The following is an 18,282-nucleotide window of genomic DNA, read 5'->3' as shown; positions in this document are numbered from 1 at the left end:
CCAATAGAAAAAGCATAAGAATTAATCACTGTTAGTTACCAGCACCTTACTTATTCACAAACTGAATCATTATTTTTTCAGTTAAAAAAGAATATATAGGTAACACATCTAGTTTAATAAACTCCTATTTTAAAAGGGTGGTCCATTTATTGTTGTACTTGACTGTTAGATGTATAACATGAAGGGAGGTATCTGCTTATTTCCTGTAGAAAGACGCAAACACAAGGAAATCTGCAGATGCTGGAAATTCAAGCAACACACACAAAATGCTGGTGGAACGCAGCAGGCCAAACAGCATACATAGGAAGAAGCACAGTCGACGTTTCGGGCCAAGACCCTTCATCAGGACTAACTGAAAGAAGAGATAGTAAGAGATTTGAAAGTGGGAGGGGGAGGAGGAGATCCAAAATGATAGGAAAAGACAGGAGGGGGAGGGATGGAGCTAAGAGCTAGAAAGTTGATTGGCAAAAGGGATACAAGGCTCGAGAAGGGAGAGGATCATGGGACGGGAAGCCTAGGGAGAAAGAAAAGGGGAGGGGAGCACCAGAGGAAGATGGAGAGCAGGCAAGGAGTTATTGTGAGAGGGACAGAGAGAGAAAAATGAGAGGAAAAAAGGAAAAAATAAAAAGTAATAAATGAATAAGGGATAGGGTAAGAAGGGGAGGAGGGACATTAACAGAAGTTAGAGAAGTCAATGTTCATGCCATCAGGTTGGAGGCTACCCATACAGAATATAAGGTGTTGTTCCTCCAACCTGAGTGTGGCTTCATCTTGACAGTAGAGGAGGCCATGGATAGACATATCAGAAAAGGAATGGGACGTAGAATTAAAATGTGTGGCCACTGGGAGATCCTGCTTTCTCTGGCGGACAGAGCATAGGTGTTCATCGAAATGGTCTCCCAGTCTGTGCCGGGTCTCACCAATATACAGAACGCCACACTGGGAGCACTGGATGCAGTATATCACACCAGCTGACTCACAGGGGAAGTGTCGCCTCACCTGGAAGGACTGTCTGGGGCCTTGAATGGTGGTGAGGGAGGAAGTGTAAGGGCATGTGTAGCACTTGTTCCGCTTACAAGGATAAGTGCCGGGAGGGAGTTCGGTGGAACAAATGGACAAGGGAGTCGCGTAAGGAGCGATCCCTGTGGAAAGCAGAAAGGGGGGGTGGGGGGAAAGGGAAAGATGTGCTTAGTGGTGGGATCCCGTTGGAGGTGGCGGAAGTTACGGAGAATTATATGTTGGACCCGGAGGCTGGTGGGGTGGTAGGTGAGGACAAGGGGAACCTTATCCCTAGTGGGGTGGCGGGAGCATGGGGTGAGAGCAGATGTGCGTGAAATGGGAGAGATGCATTTGAGACCTGACGCAGACTGGGAGACCATTTCGCTGAACACCTACGCTCTGTCCGGCAGAGAAAGCAGGATCTCCCAGTGGCCACACATTTTAATTCCACGTCCTATTCCCATTCTGTTATGTCTATCCATGGCCTCCTCTACTGTCAAGATGAAGCCACACTCAGGTTGGAGGAACAACACCTCATATTCCGTCTGGGTAGCCTCCAACCTGATGGCATGAACATCAACTTCTTTAACTTCCGTTAATGCCCCTCCTCCCCTTCTTACCCTATCCCTTATTCATTTATTACTTTTTATTTTTTCCTTTTTTCCTCTCATTTTTCTCTCTCTGTCCCTCTCACAATAACTCCTTGCCTGCTCTCCATCTTCCTCTGGTGCTCCCCTCCCCTTTTCTTTCTCACTAGGCTTCCCGTCCCATGATCCTCTCCCTTCTCCAGCCTTGTATCCCTTTTGCCAATCAACTTTCTAGCTCTTAGCTCTATCCCTCCCCCTCCTGTCTTCTCCTATCATTTCGGATCTTCCCCTCCCCCTCCCACTTTCAAATCTCTTACTATCTCTTCTTTCAGTTAATCCTGACGAAGGGTCTCGGCTCGAAACGTCAACTGTGCCTTGTCGTGAAGATGCTGTCTGGCCTGCAATGCTCCACCAACATTTTGTGTGTGTTGCTCGAATTTCCTATATAAAGGGATGGTATTCGCAGTAAAAAGGCTTGAGCCTATAAGTACACCAAGCATGTGTTAACTTTTATAATATGTAAACATGTGTAGCAATAGAAAATGTAATTGGGTTAAAAATTCCACAGAGCTATAAGTGTCACTATATGCTATTGAATTAAGCATGTCTAAGAAATATCTGCACCATAGCTCAAAGACTAAATTTTCAACATTTTTTTTCCATTTTGGTCCTTTGATAAGATATGGAATAAATCTCTTGGTGTAAGTGAATGCACCCAGCTCAGTTTAGCCTCAGATTTCCAGAGTGGAGAACTACGAGGCCAAGATTATGGTCAAAATGAAGCATAGTTTCAGTGGAATGGCACAGACCTAAAGATGGAATGTTGAAGATAATGACTGATGTTAGCTAGGGCTTTAGCTTTAAGCTTCCTGACTTGCTGAGTTCCTCCAACATTTTTGTGTGTTGCTGAAGAAATGTCTATCTGCATTTCAGTCAGGTGAAATAAATCTTGTCATTCCTTATGTAGAGAAAGTCAATAAATCTCTATCTCCAAATTTATCTCTTGGTTTAAAAATTGCTTTCACAATCAAAGGGTAAAATTTTAAAAAAATCTTTGAGTTCAGATAATTAAATTCAAATTCAAGAAGATAGATTGTATTTCAGTAATTGAACAGATCTACTGTTTAATTTTTCATCAGCAACATGTGAAAACACAGCATAGTATTTAAAATGTTACAAATCAAGCTACTGTTTGTTTAACGTGCTATTCGCTCACTGACTCCTCTATATCCATGGAAGAAGTTAGATATAAACTGACTAACAGTCAACCTGTGAGCAAAGAGAAATCTTTTCTTGTCAATTCTAAATATTTATTGAGAAGTTGACATCCAGTTCTTGACATGTTTCCTCCCCACAACAACAGAAACATCCTCTTTATATCCAATGTGTCTACCCTGTCAGAATGTTGTATGTTTCAAAGAAATCCCCTCTCATTCTGTTAAATTCCAGTGACTACAGATTTATTCAGCCTAATCTTTCATTATGTGACAGTTCAGAAATGTCAGGATGCTATCTACTGAATGCTCACTGCACTGCCTGTTCTGGTGGTATCTCCTTTGAGAAAAGGGACCAAAGCTGTGCACAATATTTAAATTACAGTCTCACGAACATCTTGCATAATTGTAGCCAGGCATCTTTGCTCCTGTACTCCAATCGTCTTGCAGTGAAGACCTGCATATATTTGCCTTCTTAAATGCTTGTTGCATATGCATGTTTGTTTTCAATGACTGGCGTATAATAGCATTGAAGCCCTTTGCATCTCACCATTCTCCAAACCAGCACCATATAAATACCAGGTGAATGAGAGATGATCGTAGTAGGCAGAGTAGGCATGAAGGTTTTCTAGAACTATGGCTTTCTAAAAATGCAAGCATTCATTAGCGGTACTTGTGTATTCAACTGGCTAGGAGACCTCCCTAGCAACCTTGTGCAAAGGCCTCTTCCTCTCTAGCCTCTCAAGAGCTCTCTGAATTCTCCCTTGGAGCACTAACTTTCTTTCTCTGCTCTTTGATCATGTGATGTTTGTTCAATGGTACTCCCAGATGACTCAAGGAGTCTACCAAAATCTTGTTATGCTCCCATAAGGGTTGGCTGCTAGGCGAAGTGCCTGTAACTGAAGATCTTATAAGACATTAATAACATAATATGAGCTGAAAATGATAGTGTGCTGTCATACAAGGAAACCCAAGTGAGCTTGGGAATGAAATTGACCCAGAATTGTGTTGCACATGGAAGCTTGGCAGATGCTGCTCTGAGTGAGAATAAAGTTGACAAAAGAGAGATTTTACACAGGGGAAGCCAACAACAATGTTCTGGGAATCTCATAAATAAAGATTGAATGTTTCCAATGACATAACCAGTGGTGCACAAGAGAATTTTAATTCTATTAAAATGCCTCATTTTTGCACACTACCATGATATTTCCTGTTGTATATTTAGCTAAGATCAATTGATTGAAGTGCTAATAGGTTCTTGGAACAAAAGTGTAAAGTTGCACTTGATTTACCTTTAAGTAGTGCCTGATTCCTGTTGTTAAACAAACAGAACTACAAAGGTAACATGTTTTCATAACATCTGAGGAAATAAAAAAAAGAACATAGTGCAAGGTACCCATTCTGTTCCTAATCACAAACCTTTTGGGAGGAGAGATTACTAGACAATTTACATATAGAAATCATAATGTTGCTGATGGAGGTAACCTTCACCCATGGCATTACTTTATTTTAAATGCACTTGTTTGCAAGCTTCATTTATTAAAGTTTGTACAGAACTGCAGTAGCATATAGAATAATTATGATTGGTTTGGCATTTGAAATAAATCTCAGCACATTGATACCAAATAACAAAAATCAATGTAATTAGCTCATTAGGGATTAATTGCATGTTTGTCTTATGCCATTTTTTAGACTACTTTGAAAAATTATGTCACTATACACTCAGGGGCTTCCTGTACACCTGCTCACTCATCAGCCAATCAGGCAGCAGCAACTCAGTGCGTAAAAACATACAGGCATTGTCAAGAAGTTCAGGTTGTTCATACCAAACATGAGAATGAGGAGGATATGTGATCTAGGTGACATTGACTGTGGAATGAGTTTTGGTGCTAGACGGAGTGGTTTGAGTATCCCAGAAACTGTTGATCTCCTGGGATTTTCAGCACAACAGTCTTTGGAGTTTACAAAGAATGGTTCAAAAAGCAAAAATAAAACAAACCATGGAGGCCATGGACTGATATGTCGGAATGAGAATTGAAATGTGTGGCCATTGGGAATTTCCGCTTTTGGCGGATGGAACAGAGGTGCTTGACATCTCTTCTGACATGTTGGTCCATGGCCTCCTCTTGTGCCACAAGGAGGCCACCCTCAGGGTGCAGCAGCAATGCCTTATATTCTGTCTGGGCAGCCTCCAACCTGGTGGCATGAATATCAACTTCTCCTTCTGGAAAAGAAATATTTTCCCTCCCCCCTTCCCTCTTCTCCTATTCTCCACTCTGCTCTCTCACTTCTTCTCACCTGCCTATCACCTCTCCCTGTGTGCCTTCCTCCCATGGCCCACTTTCCTCTCTTATCAGATTCGTTCTTCTCCAGCCCTTCACCTTTCCCACCCACCTAGCTTTACTTATCACTTTCTAGCTACCTTCCTGCTCCTCTCCACACCCTATTATTTTGTTCTCTTCTCTCTTCCTTTCCAGTCCTGAAGAAGGGTCTCAGCCAAATCCATTAACAGTTTATTCATTTCCACCGATGCTGCCTGACCTGCTGAATTCCTGCAGCTTTGTGAATGTGCTGATTTCAATATCTGCCGGACTTCTTTTGTGTATAATAAGTGATTCTTTTTTTTTTGGATAGCACTTTCTCCGACGTCAGTAATTCAAAGCCAGTCATTGTTGTAATGAAAAAGACAACAAACACCCAGAACAGAATTGTGAAAATAACCAGGTCAATACACCAAAGAGAAGCTTGTTCTACATCCATCTCAGAGGCTGGATTAACTTTGCATTGAGACGATAGCACCTTCAAACCTGCAAAACTCTTAGTTTTGATATGACAGCCTCCATTTTGGATTCAATGCAGTGAGAGTCAAATGCACAACTTTCTGAAAAGCAGCCCACCAGCTGAACTATGTCTGACCAATTGTAAAAATAAAAACTGTTAACTAATAAAATGCTCTTTATGAAATTAATTGCAACAAAGTAATAGTTTATCTGAACTCACTGCTCTATTAATCAATGTCTACAGATTGGATGAAGCGGTGACGGCACAAATTATCCAGACCATTTTCTTTCAGTGTGGTCTCTACTCTCTCATAATATTCTTTTTCTCATGAAAACAAGAACCAAAATGAATCATCCGTGACAAACACAGATAACCTTTAAATAAAAAGGTGCCAGCGTACAACAAAGGAACAGCCAAGCAGTTTAAAGTGACCATATATATAATAGAGGCTAGTCATAGAGTGTTTATTATAGAAGCATCACAAAGATTTATGAGTTCTGCCTCCTATGATAGCCTTTATGAGTTTGAGGAACAATCCAAAGTGATGTCTACATTTATGAGGCTATCTATCCTCAGGGACATTCTAAGCAATAAATCCCAGGAGGGTTCTCACTTTGCAATGTTTGGATGAATGCACACCATGATGCAATTACTGTCTGATTTTGGAATGATGGTAGAATGGCTTATAGACAATAATGTCCCAGTGACAGTTACCAACATTTTCAGCTCTTTCCCAAAGTTGCATTCCATTTCCATGGACTCTGCTTGGGCTGTATGAACCTTTGCTGGTTTTTCTCTTGTACTCATACAAAAGGATAGTTTAGAGCATTGTGGGAAGTCAATCAGCTTTATAAAGGTACACTATTGGTGGCTTATATGCTACAGAAGCATAAAGGCTGCCATACAGATAAGTGTAAGTAGGTAGGTGAAGGATGGTGGTAGAAAGCATGGATTTGAGAAAAAAAATCTTCATCTCTTTGGAATGGCCCTATGGCATCTCAGACCCAAATCATAATGAGCTAAATGACACCTCTATTAATATTATTTTTGACTGGTGTTCCCAGTCAATTGTGGGCATCTTGACTACCCCTTCTTCACTGCTTAAAACAGTTTTTGATTTTTACCTTTTCCTTGTTCTGACAAAAGATCATCAAGCTGAGAAAATAATTTGGTTTCCCTCTCCACAGATGCTTCTTGACTAAATGTGTATTTCTAGTATTTTCTTTTTTTTTAATTCCACATTTTACCAAGTACAATATGAAGAAATTTCAATAAGATTTTCATTTGGATATTTATTGGCTGTCTTAAGTGTGGACTCATCCACTGTATTAAACCTACTCATGAATTTGTAAGAGTTCCACTGAATTTCCTGTTTAAGAAAAATAGTGACATAGGCTGCTGAGCCATTCTTGACACTTGACAATTATCTACCTAGGTACTTTGAGTAGGTACAGAAAACTCCAGTTCATCTATATATACAGAAAAGACACTGACATTAGATTATTAATAATGCATTACTGTCAACCATGGTATTATTTTTTGATATGCTTAAATATTATTTCCAGTAAAACCAAGTTAATTTTGTTAGAACATTTTGAAACTGATATTGCTTATTACACTTGTCACCATTTACTGGTTAGATCGTGTAACATAAACTCTCTCAGTGCCACAAGTGTCTCTGAGTTTGATATACCGTACATGTGTGATCCAGCCTGATGTGATTGTTCTAATTGAAGGTGGCAGTGAACTATACAAAGAGCTGTATGTTGCACAAAAATCCTCCGCTGCCAAACATCCTTAGCAATCATTACACAAATAAAACGAGTGCTGTTAGGTGCTGATCCTTCATTAATTCACAACACTTATACACGGTAATAATAAAAGGTCCTTGACCTGGAACATTAATTACATTTCTCTTTGATGCTTAGCAACATGCTGAGTGTTTTGTTTTGCTTTTATAAAATTATAATATGTTTACATGTTTTTCCTCTGTCTTACCATTAGTCTATATGCAATGCTCACCCAAGTTACTACTTTCTTGTTTAAAGAAATCATGTATAGATATTAAGGTTTAGAACTCTTCTGGGATGATTATGCCTGTTGCCCTGCATGTGACAGAACTTTGAGAGTCAAGTGGCAGATTAGCTACTTGAGGTGATTGTAATTGACCTTATTGGGGATGCATCACTTATGTCTCTGATGCTAATGCACTAATAAGATTGCTGTCTATTAAAAGCTAAAAGAAATAGTCATTAACCATTGCTTAGAAATTCAATCACTTTGTGTTTTTCTCATTGTTACATAACAGAGTCAGCCATAGAAAGAAATACATCATGGAAACAGGTCCTTTGACCCTCATGGCTCAATGTGGACTCTCAGCTACTCCTTTACTCTAATCCTACTCTAAGCCATTTTACTCTCCACACATTTCCATCAATTTCTCCCCACTCCAACTCCTACCCACAGCTGGAAATCTAACACTCACTATACATTAGGCCAATTAACTTCCCAACCCGGGTCTTTGAGATTTGAGAAGAAATCAAACTACCCAGGGGAGTCCATGCAGTCACAGCGAGAACATGAAAGTTCAACACAGAGAGCACCAGAGACCAAGAAGGAGTCCTGGACAGCAAAATAGAGGTGAAGTTGCATTAGAAGAGCAACGTATACACATCAGGCCTGTCAATTGACATTTTCTGGAGTGGCATATGGTTTGAAATTGAAGATGCAAATATTGAGCTCAGATCACTAGGACATAAATAGCCATTTCCGTATGCGGAGAGTTTGCTGACTCTGGAGGAGGGATTTCTTGAGGATGGAGAGTATAAGCAATGAGCCGCCAGAGGAAGTGACTGAGTGAAGTACAATAGTATTACTTAAGAAGCATGCACTTGAATAAGGACATAGACGGATGGGACTTGGTGGGATGTGGTACGAATAGAGGAAGTTGGGACTAGTTGGGTGGAAAACGTGATGAACATAGATTGGTTGGGTCAGGGCTGCAATATTTTGAATGAAATGGAACTACTCAACTTTTATAGCTCTCTTTGGAAACATATAAATTTGGAAGCTTGAAACACGTGTACCAAAGCTTTGGTGGTCCTGAAAAGAAGTATAGTAGTGCAGAACAGGAAGAAAGCTGTGGAGATTTGTGGGTATCAGTATGTGCATGGGAATGCAAGCAGAACCTGTGATTGATCGGCATGAAAACATTTAGTCCTGTTGGTCAATGGCAGTTTTGTCAATGTGCAAAACCAGCTTGGTATTTACAGTTCCAGAGATCGAGATTCAATCATGACCTGAAGGGCAGTCAGTGTGGAATTTGCTGATTCTCCTGGTGACCATGCTTGTCACCACAATCGATCCAGTCTCATCACATTAGTGACTGTAAATTCATCCTAAATGCGGTAAGAGGCAAAAATAAAAAACAAAGGAGAAGTTGGTGGGCATCCAACAGGGGATAAATTGCAGATCTACTAATGAGCACTAACAGAAATGGGATAGATAGGGTAGCTCTCATGCACTTGATTTACTAAATGACATCCTGCTTTGTCATAATAAGCATTTCAATGTATGAAGACAATTAAAGTATGGTGTTCAGAACTTCACAAAATGAAAGAGCTTAATAATTCATTGAATGGTGCCCGATTCCAATTTCCACTCATACTCCAGCTTCAAACTGTAATTCATTTGTGGAGAGATAAGGGTGACTAAAGGCATTGGCTAAACAACACCACAGTAAATTCATTCATCTTCCCATAGTCTGACAAACTCATCACAAAGAGCACATACTCTGAAATAGTAGACAAATACTTCTGAGGATAGACATAGAAGTTACAAATGGTTCAATTAAGCAAACTGAATTGTTTAAATGTGTACAGACATAAGTAAATGCATTGCATTGAAATTGTTAGAGATTCTTCAGATATATTAATGTCAAATATTTTTATATCCCTGAATTCCTGAACAAAGGAAAACCTCAAGCTTAAATTGACATTAATTTACTTTAACAAATCCATATTAACCCTTTGTTAAAATGCTTTTGCCAATGATTTCTCATTACTCACTCAGTATACATCATCTTCAATTACACAAAAACACATTGAAAATATAAAGCTGATGCTTGATTGGTGTCATTAAAGGTAAATTATCCAATGGCTCATGTCAGACCAATATGAACATGAAGATGATATTCTTATAGCTGAGGTTGGACTTCCGAGAGGTAGACATTAAAAGGCATCTGCCTGGTCAGTTTCCCACAGTAGACATACTTTAAATCATCCTTGTCAACTTTTATACAAATCATAAAGCACAAAAATAGGAAACTAAGGAAATGGAATTGGTTCCCAGGAATACAGTGTACATTGTTGTGCAAATCTGGTCTTTGCTGAATGTAAGAATGTATAAATGTAATTCCAAACATATACCTTGCGTAAAGTCATACGTTTTTAAACATGGATGCAGTTTTCACTGAAATTGAGTTAGACAATCACATATTCTGAGAACTTTCAAGGCAATGAGGTTTTACAAAATAACCAGCATAAGGATAGATATGCCTTGCCCAATGAAGCTATACTTAACAGATAACAGATGTCAAGTCATATTTGTGTTAACCCCTAAAGCTTCGATCAAGTTGTTTGAATGAATGTTAACAGTAATTAATTAAAGTGAGTAATAGCGCTCAGATGTTGAGGAGATTCAAACCAAGATCATTCTTAATCACCACATTGATCAAATATAGTGGAGTAAGTTTCCCATGCCAATTTGAGATGAAAAGCTTTATTCCAGCCAACAACCCTCATTAGGAATTCCTCATACTCTACACCTCATTTTCTGACAATCTGAATTGAAACTATCATCTCTGTTACAATTTTGTAGTGAAAATTGTGACTACAGTCAAAATATAAATCAGGAAAATTACTTCCAATGCCTTGTTTTTACATCTTATTCTGAGAAAGGGCAGGACTGAGTTTGCTGGATAATGTTGGTATGATTTTGACTGGCTCTTCCATTAAAATCAAACTGAATTGATCCTCATTCAGCTAAACTTTAAAATCACAGCTGCCTAGAAATTCACTTTAGTTAAATACTAGTGAATATGTATGCAGCAATGCTTCTAAAATAAAATTGCATTCAAATCTGGAGTACCAAACCACCCTCTACTGTACTGGCTGATAGAGAAATCTTTCTGATCTCTTATAATTGGACAACACTTTCTAGAAAGCTGGAAGATGAGATTCTATTGTTACACTGAACACTTGTTAGCTTTTGCCTACCAATCTTATTTGCAATGATGAACCTTTTTGATTTCAGTAAGTCCAGAAAGGAATTAAACAAACGAACATGCAGTGCAAATAGTAAAACAGTTGCTTTTTGCCTTCTCATGAATACAAGGTCTACCTATGGATAATGAGAAGAGGAAAACAGACTAATAAATTGAGAAAGATTTATCAATGAATCGTCATGTCCTTAGCATAGTGACTTATGAACATCATTTTAAAAAGAACTGTTGTGGTTGAAAACCAATGGAAGAAGAAAATGGGCATTTGCCATTGTTGATTTTCAACAACAAAAATCTTTTACGTAACGAAGCAAAATTGGAAGCAATCAGAATGAATTTACCTAAATGTTTTGACATTTCGTTAAATTGGATGGTGGTTTGGTTTTGCCATGGAATTTTGAAGCACATGGAGTTTAATTAGCTCTCCACACAGGGGCTAAACTGGGTTCAAATGCTGCTGTAATCACATACCAATGTAGGCAGGACATAAGGCCTAGCTGGAAATGTGTTTCTACTTGCGTGTCACACTGTATGGCATGCAAAGATGGAGCAACTTGAAGTCTCCATTTTGGAGACTCCATCTATTGCTACAGTACTTTGTGTTACACTGCCATTCCCCTCCGATTTGGTGATAGAGGCAGGCTACATTATTGCTGGTGTGTAGTTTCCAGAACGGAAATGTCTCAGTGCTCACAATCACGCAGGTTATACAACACTACTAAACAGGATGTGATGGAGCATAACTTTTATCATGCTGTAAGTGTATAAAGACAACAAGTGAGATGGTTCTTGGTCTGGAAACAACTTAAATTCTCTGGGTACAGTGCAAATCTGAGAAATCTGACTCCCAATCTTTTCATTATCACTAAACCCATGAAAGGCTCAACTAGCCTATCTGTTGCCTCCCATTCTTTCAGAATCATAACATCACCATTAATTTAAACAATGTCACCTTTCACTAATCGCAAAGTGTATTTTTCAGACACAGTGTAATTTTGGGATAAATGTTGGTACTTACCTTTTCTGCAGACTGAGCAGTCCCAAAAAATATTGGAATGAAGGCTAACCAGACAATGCAGGTGGTGTACATGGTAAATCCGATAGGTTTGGCCTCATTGAAGGTCTCTGGAACCCCTCTGGTTTTGATGGCATACACGGTGCATGTGACCATGAGGAGCATGCTATATCCAAGTAAACAGATGAGAGACAGATCAGAAATATCACATTTGAGAATTCCACGAGCAAACTGGGGATTGGCAGTCTTTTGGTCGTCGTAGTCGATGTAGGAGTGGGGAGGGTCAGCAATAAACCAGATACAGACTCCCAACAGTTGCACTGAGATAAAACTGAAAGTGATCATAAGTTGTGAGGCTGGACTAATAAACCTGGGAGCAGTGACTGATTTCTTGCCTTGCTCGAATATCCGATATATCCTGTTGGTCTTCGTGAGCAGAGCTGCGTAGCTAATACTCATTCCTAACCCAAGGAAGATGCGTCGCAAGGAACAGACGGTTACATCCGGCTCTGCTATCATTAGGAAGGTAATGGCGTAACAGAGGAAAATTCCTGTGAGAAGCACATAACTTAATTCTCGACCAGATGCCTTCACTATCGGTGTGTCGTTATAACGTATGAAGGTAATGACAACAAACAATGTAGCAATGATTCCAATAATAGCAAAAAATACAGGTGCAATTGCCCAAGGGGAATACCATTCCAGTTTAACTATGGGAATTGCGCGACATCCTGTGTGGTTCTCATTGGGTCGCATGTCAAAGTGGCAGACTTTGCAGTTGTACTTATCCACCTGGTATTGGTACCCATCGCACAGTTCACAGTGCCAACAGCAGGGAATACCCTTAACAATTTTCTTTCTCTCGCCTGGTTTGCACGGGAGGCTACAAATGGACGCTGGGATTTGTCGGGATCCCGACGGCCATTTCATTGTACGAATCTGAAAGAAAAAAATAAAGTTAACTCTGGTGGGAAACTATTTAAAGAAGTAATAATCTTAAAATATGTTTAACATCATTAATTTAACAGACAATGAGTGTGAACAGTTGATAAAAATTAGAAACTGGAATTATCCCCCCTCTGGATTTCTAATATCAGTTATCTTGTTATGAAAATACAATGGCTCCTATGCTATCTTCACTAAGTTCTAACTTGTAGTTCTTGAAGATGCAGAGGAAGCCAATGCCAGCTTACTATTCTGATAATTTATGTTACCTAGTGTGGTGAACATAATTCGAGAAAAAGGAGCAAATATTTATTTGTTCTTTTTGTCTTGTGTCCAACCTGAATCAATGTCATCTGAACGTTATGTTCAACATTGTAACACATGCTAAGCTGTTTCAATAGTTAATTTTATGAGAATGGGTTGAACGAGCTAAGATGTTACCCTTTAGAGTGAAGGAGGATGACAGGTGACTTGACAGAGATTTATAAACGATAAGAGCCATAGATCAAGTGGATTGCTGGAACTGGGGAATACAAGGGGAAATCATTTTAACGTGAGTGGAGGAAAGTGTAGGTGAGGATGTTAGAGCTCAGTATTTTTACTTAAGAGTGGTGAGTGTGTGGAATACAGAGCCAGGAGTGATGGTAGAGACAAATAGACAAATGGGACATTTAAAGAAATCTTAGCTAGGCACATGGATGATAGAAAAATAGAGGTTATGTAGAAGGGAAGGACTAGATTAGTCGCAGAGTAGATTAAAGGGTCAGAGTAACATCCTGGGCAGAAGGATGTGAACTGTTCTGTAATGTCCTATGTTCTAAAAGCAGAAATACCAGTTTTTAATATAGTATGTGACCATGACAATTATTTAAAGTGCTACAATTAGCTGGAATTATCTAATAGTGTCACAATGGGGTGTTGGGAATGGACCCAAATGCAAGACACAGACACTGAAGTACAAGGACTTGACTAGAGTAGGGACATGACAGGATACAGACAAGGAGCAGGGACAAGAACGCAAACTAGAGCTTGGACCCCGAGCCAGAGACTGGACAAGGATTCAGGCGAGGTATCCAGGCAGAGAGTCAGGTGAGGGGGGAAAAGACAGGGAGGGGAACAGGACAGTCCAGCAGGGAATCCCTGGTTTGCAGAGGTATTTATGTCTCAGCTCCAAAACGAGAAACATGTGCCCACAACAGAAACTGAGGAAAACCAGAAACCCCAGAACAAGGAATCATGGACCGCACCATGAACCGGAACACGGACTTCACAGACCAGAATATGACAAATAGAATATGGAAAAACTGTGTACATAGTGATTTTTGGTAAATTACATCATTGCCCTCCACCCCTAAGACTTTATGCATATAGACTGAGCATGCTGCAGTAACATCAGACTTTAAACATAGGGCCGACCTTTATTGGAGGGAGAAGGGCTGCTCCATCATTAGTTAGAAGATTCAACAGCACCGGAGCCACCTAACATCAGTAATGGAACCTTTATAATGTTCCTGATGATTTCCATCTTACAGTTAAGTCATTCTTCTTGCTCTTCAGTGTTGTGGGGGTGGGGGGAGGTGGAGAGAGAATGAAGGGCACCTGATTGCAATACTTCCCACTTTGCACACGTCCTTTCTCTGAGAGACCACTTTCATTGGCAGCCGGAGATGAGTGGTGTCTACACCAATCACCCACTCTGTATATCTGGAAAAATCTATTCCCGAATGATATTCGTGCTTTAACCACTGATTTAAGCTCTTGTCATGGTGAGAGATTATGTTGTAAAATTTTTGATTCTTGCATGACCTGGCAGTTAACATGCCTTTGCAGTCCAAAGATTAACATAAACTGCATGTTGTGCAGAAATGGTTTCTTGTATCCTCACACAAGATTGATCAGCCTAGCACACACAGCTTTTAATACCTAGATGATTTAAACAATGCGCTTTCAAGTAAAATTTCTGCTCAAGAAATAACTACTTGTCATAATACCAAAGTGTGATGCTAAAGTGGTTTTACTTCCAAATTCAAACTTAACACTGTTTGGAATTAAATACTTTGTATTTACACAAATGCCGCTGTTAGTTTTCAGTCTTTGTTAAGGATGTATAGTTGCCAAGGAAAGGAAAATGATAAGTAACAGTGGGAGAAAAATCGAAAGAGAGGAACAAATCCAGAACTGCAGGAAAGAGGCATGCAGTTTGATGGCAGTGAACACCATTTCATAAGGTAAAGGCAAGGTGTTTGAAAATCAAGAGATTCTTTCCTTGGAGGGAAACAGTGGAGATTGCCTGGCATGAGACGCAAATAGGTTTGTCACAGCTCGTTGCACATGCAGGGCTTGGAAACAGGAGAAGAGAGATGAAATTACTGACGATGTGCCTGTCACTTGCTTAATAAGTGTGTATAGGCAACATGTTACACTGAAATAAGCTACAGATATAGCAATACAAAAACTGGGGGAAATCTGACTGGCTAAGAACAGCACTGTCCTTATGTTGCAAGCTTTACTGCCAGTGACACAACTCTGCCTTACTGACTCACAGCGAACGGAGTTGCTTGTATGTAGTAGGCAGCAGAGTAATATGTCAATGTCTGTGGTCGAGAACTACTGTCATGCTGTCTCTCATCATGTAATACTTGAACCATAAAACATTGTATTCCAGGAGTTAGAAAACAAAAATGCCATTGCTATTACTGAAACAAACTTTTCCTGGAAAATATATTTTAATCTAACATTCCAACAAGTCGATAAACATTGCAGTAAATGCATTAAAAGGGACTATGAAACAATAAAGGCAAAATAAACTCTTTCCCAGGCACAGTCTATTTCAGATTAACATATGCGCAGAAATAAAGAAAAATCCAGTTGAGGTTATCAATAAACTGAATGTGCTGGATGTTGATTTAGATTTAAGCTATCTGTAAGGCTCAAGCATAAAGCTTTCAACTGGCTAATTATTTGGAAACACTGAATGCCAGCCCAGAGGGAGTTTTATGCAGCACCTGCTCTCATAATTCCGCTTTGCCTTTGAACTTAATGGGCATCTGCCCTCCTGGCACTGCAGTACTGCAGACTTGGATTGATATCCTTACATTTCCATGGGCAGTATCCTTATCTCCTGCCAGAACCCCAACACAGGATCAGTGAAATCCCTGAAGAAATGCCTTAAATAACATTTTCTAATTTAAAAAATGCAAACAACTCCTGAAATATTTTAATAAATTCAGATACAGAAGAGGACAGTATGGTGATCTTTTCTGTTGAGTTCTGATTGTATTGCTCCTGGCTTTGGCAGCAGATGAGGTCCTTATTGTAATTAATTGGGAGCTGGAATCGAGAATGTTAATCAATGCTCCTCAGAGTCAATTGGACCCTAATGACATTTTCTGCCAGTTTTAAACTTGGTCACAATGAAGCCCCTTCAAAATAAATTAGGGATAAAATATTCTTTTAACAATATTTGATGTGGTAAGACTGCAACCATAGTTGTCTCGTTACATTTTGGTTTCTGTTATTCATTATAAAGAAGAAAAATGAATCAATTGATACGTCGGAAAATTTACAAATCACTTAATAAAATTAGAAATACAGTTTATCAGGGTAGTGATGATTCATAAAAGAATGATTCATCTCTGCCAAGATAGAATAGGAAAAAAAAAGAAAACCTTAAAGAATGAGCATTTATCTGAACACCACAGGCAAGTGATAGCCTTCTGGGCAACACATTGTGAGTTTTGCAATATTAGATCTGTGGCAGGCAGAAGTTAACACTGATATTGCTCAGCTCATAGCCTCTGAGTTCAGATGAAAGGTTATTTTCAATGGACATTCAACTAGTGGTTCATTTCATAGTATATACCACAATTGTTGACACAATGAACAACCTAATATGACTTTAAAGTACAGGTGTTGCTGTTTATAAAATGAGTTTATTAATGAAAATGCATTTTGTCCTTTAGGAATACATTCAAACTATGAAGATGGATTATCTATGAATAATTGTTGTGGTAAATAAATGACAGGTAAAAGAACAGTTTTAAAGAAGTAGCTACATTGAATTACTTGATCATATTTTTTATAAAATATAATTTTCTGAAAATTCATAACCAAAGAAAAATGTAGGTAATCAAAGACTGTGATATTGTTCTCAGTTCAGAAATTTAGATTAGATTATGAGGACACTCAGTCCTCGTTTATTGTCATTTAGAAATGCATGCATTAAAAAAATGATACAATGTTCCTTCAGAATGATATCACAAGAAACCCAGGACAAACCAAGACTAAAACTGACAAAACCACATAATTATAACACATAGTTACAACAGTGCAAAGCAATACCGTAATTTGATAAAGAGCAGACCATGGGCACAGTAAAAAAAAGACTCAAAGTCCCGATAGACTCATCATCTCACGCAGACGGCAGAAGGGAGAAACTCTCCCTGCCATGAACCTCCAAGCGCCGCAAACTTGCCGATGCAGCAGCATTGGAAGCACCCGACCGCAGTGGACTCTGAGTCCGTCCGAAAACTTCGAGCCACCGACCAGCCTCTCTGACACCGAGCACCGAGCACCATCCTCTGCCGAGCGCTTCGACTCCGCCCCGGCCACCGAGCAACAAGCAAAGCCGAGGACTCGAGGCCTTCCCCTCCAGAGATTCTGGATCACACAGTAGCACCGTCAGCGAAGCAGGCATTTCAGAAGTTTCACCAGATGTTCCTCCATGCTCTCATGTCTGTCTCCATCAAATCAGGATTGTGCATGGCAGATAACAGACATCACCACCTGAGTGGCCGCTGCGAGCTGCATCGCGCCGCCATTTTCTCCTCCCGCCAATTTCTTGCTAACTTTATGATATCTGCAGTTTGTTAATCAAACCTTTGTGTTTGTACTAAAATAAAAGATAAATTCTTAGATGCAATCTAAAGTAAGCAAACTAATATATAACAGAAAACTTTTCATCTGGGTTCTTTGATATGATTGATGCTGTAAGCTTCCTTTGGTATTGCATAGAGTCCATATATAAGGTTTTGTTACATGAATCTGACCACTCAGAAATTTTAATCTACACAGAGGCCACTGGTATCACCAAAATGTTTGAGCAATATCGTCAGGGTGCATGGACCATGACTATCCATCCTTCTGGACCCCAAAAATGTCAAACACCATGGAAAGCATCCTAGAATATGGGGAACATGTACTTCTCATTCTGATTTCAATTTCGGCTCCGTGCATGTTGTGGTCGGGCGCGCCTACCTTATCTGAAAATTCTTGAATTAATAGCACACCACCAAATATGTACCGCCACATTCTTAGCATCACCCCAAATGCATTGCTGTTTTTTGTCATTCTCATCTGGTGCCAAGGAGTGGCAATTACTGCTGCTACTGGTGACCCTGTGATCTCTATCTCAGAGGCTGATGTTAGGCTGTCTTTCAGGAGGGTGAACCCTCGCAAAGA

General features: G+C 39.5%; 1 protein-coding gene across 1 annotated transcript in view; it reads right to left on the bottom strand.

Moving 5' to 3' along the window:
* The window catches only part of LOC134355538 (metabotropic glutamate receptor 4-like), a 1,343,412-nt gene that overhangs the window by 298,272 nt on the left and 1,026,858 nt on the right, over nt 1–18,282 (bottom strand). Inside the window, exon 9 of the mRNA XM_063065551.1 lies at nt 11,881–12,816. Coding sequence (XP_062921621.1) covers nt 11,881–12,816 — 936 coding nt within the window. The remainder of the gene's footprint in view (nt 1–11,880; nt 12,817–18,282) is intronic.

Source organism: Mobula hypostoma, chromosome 13 (assembly GCF_963921235.1).
Source record: "Mobula hypostoma chromosome 13, sMobHyp1.1, whole genome shotgun sequence".
NCBI lineage: Eukaryota > Metazoa > Chordata > Chondrichthyes > Myliobatiformes > Myliobatidae > Mobula > Mobula hypostoma.
Note: the sequence above shows the minus strand (reverse complement) of the source record. Positions and strands in the feature narration are given on the sequence as shown.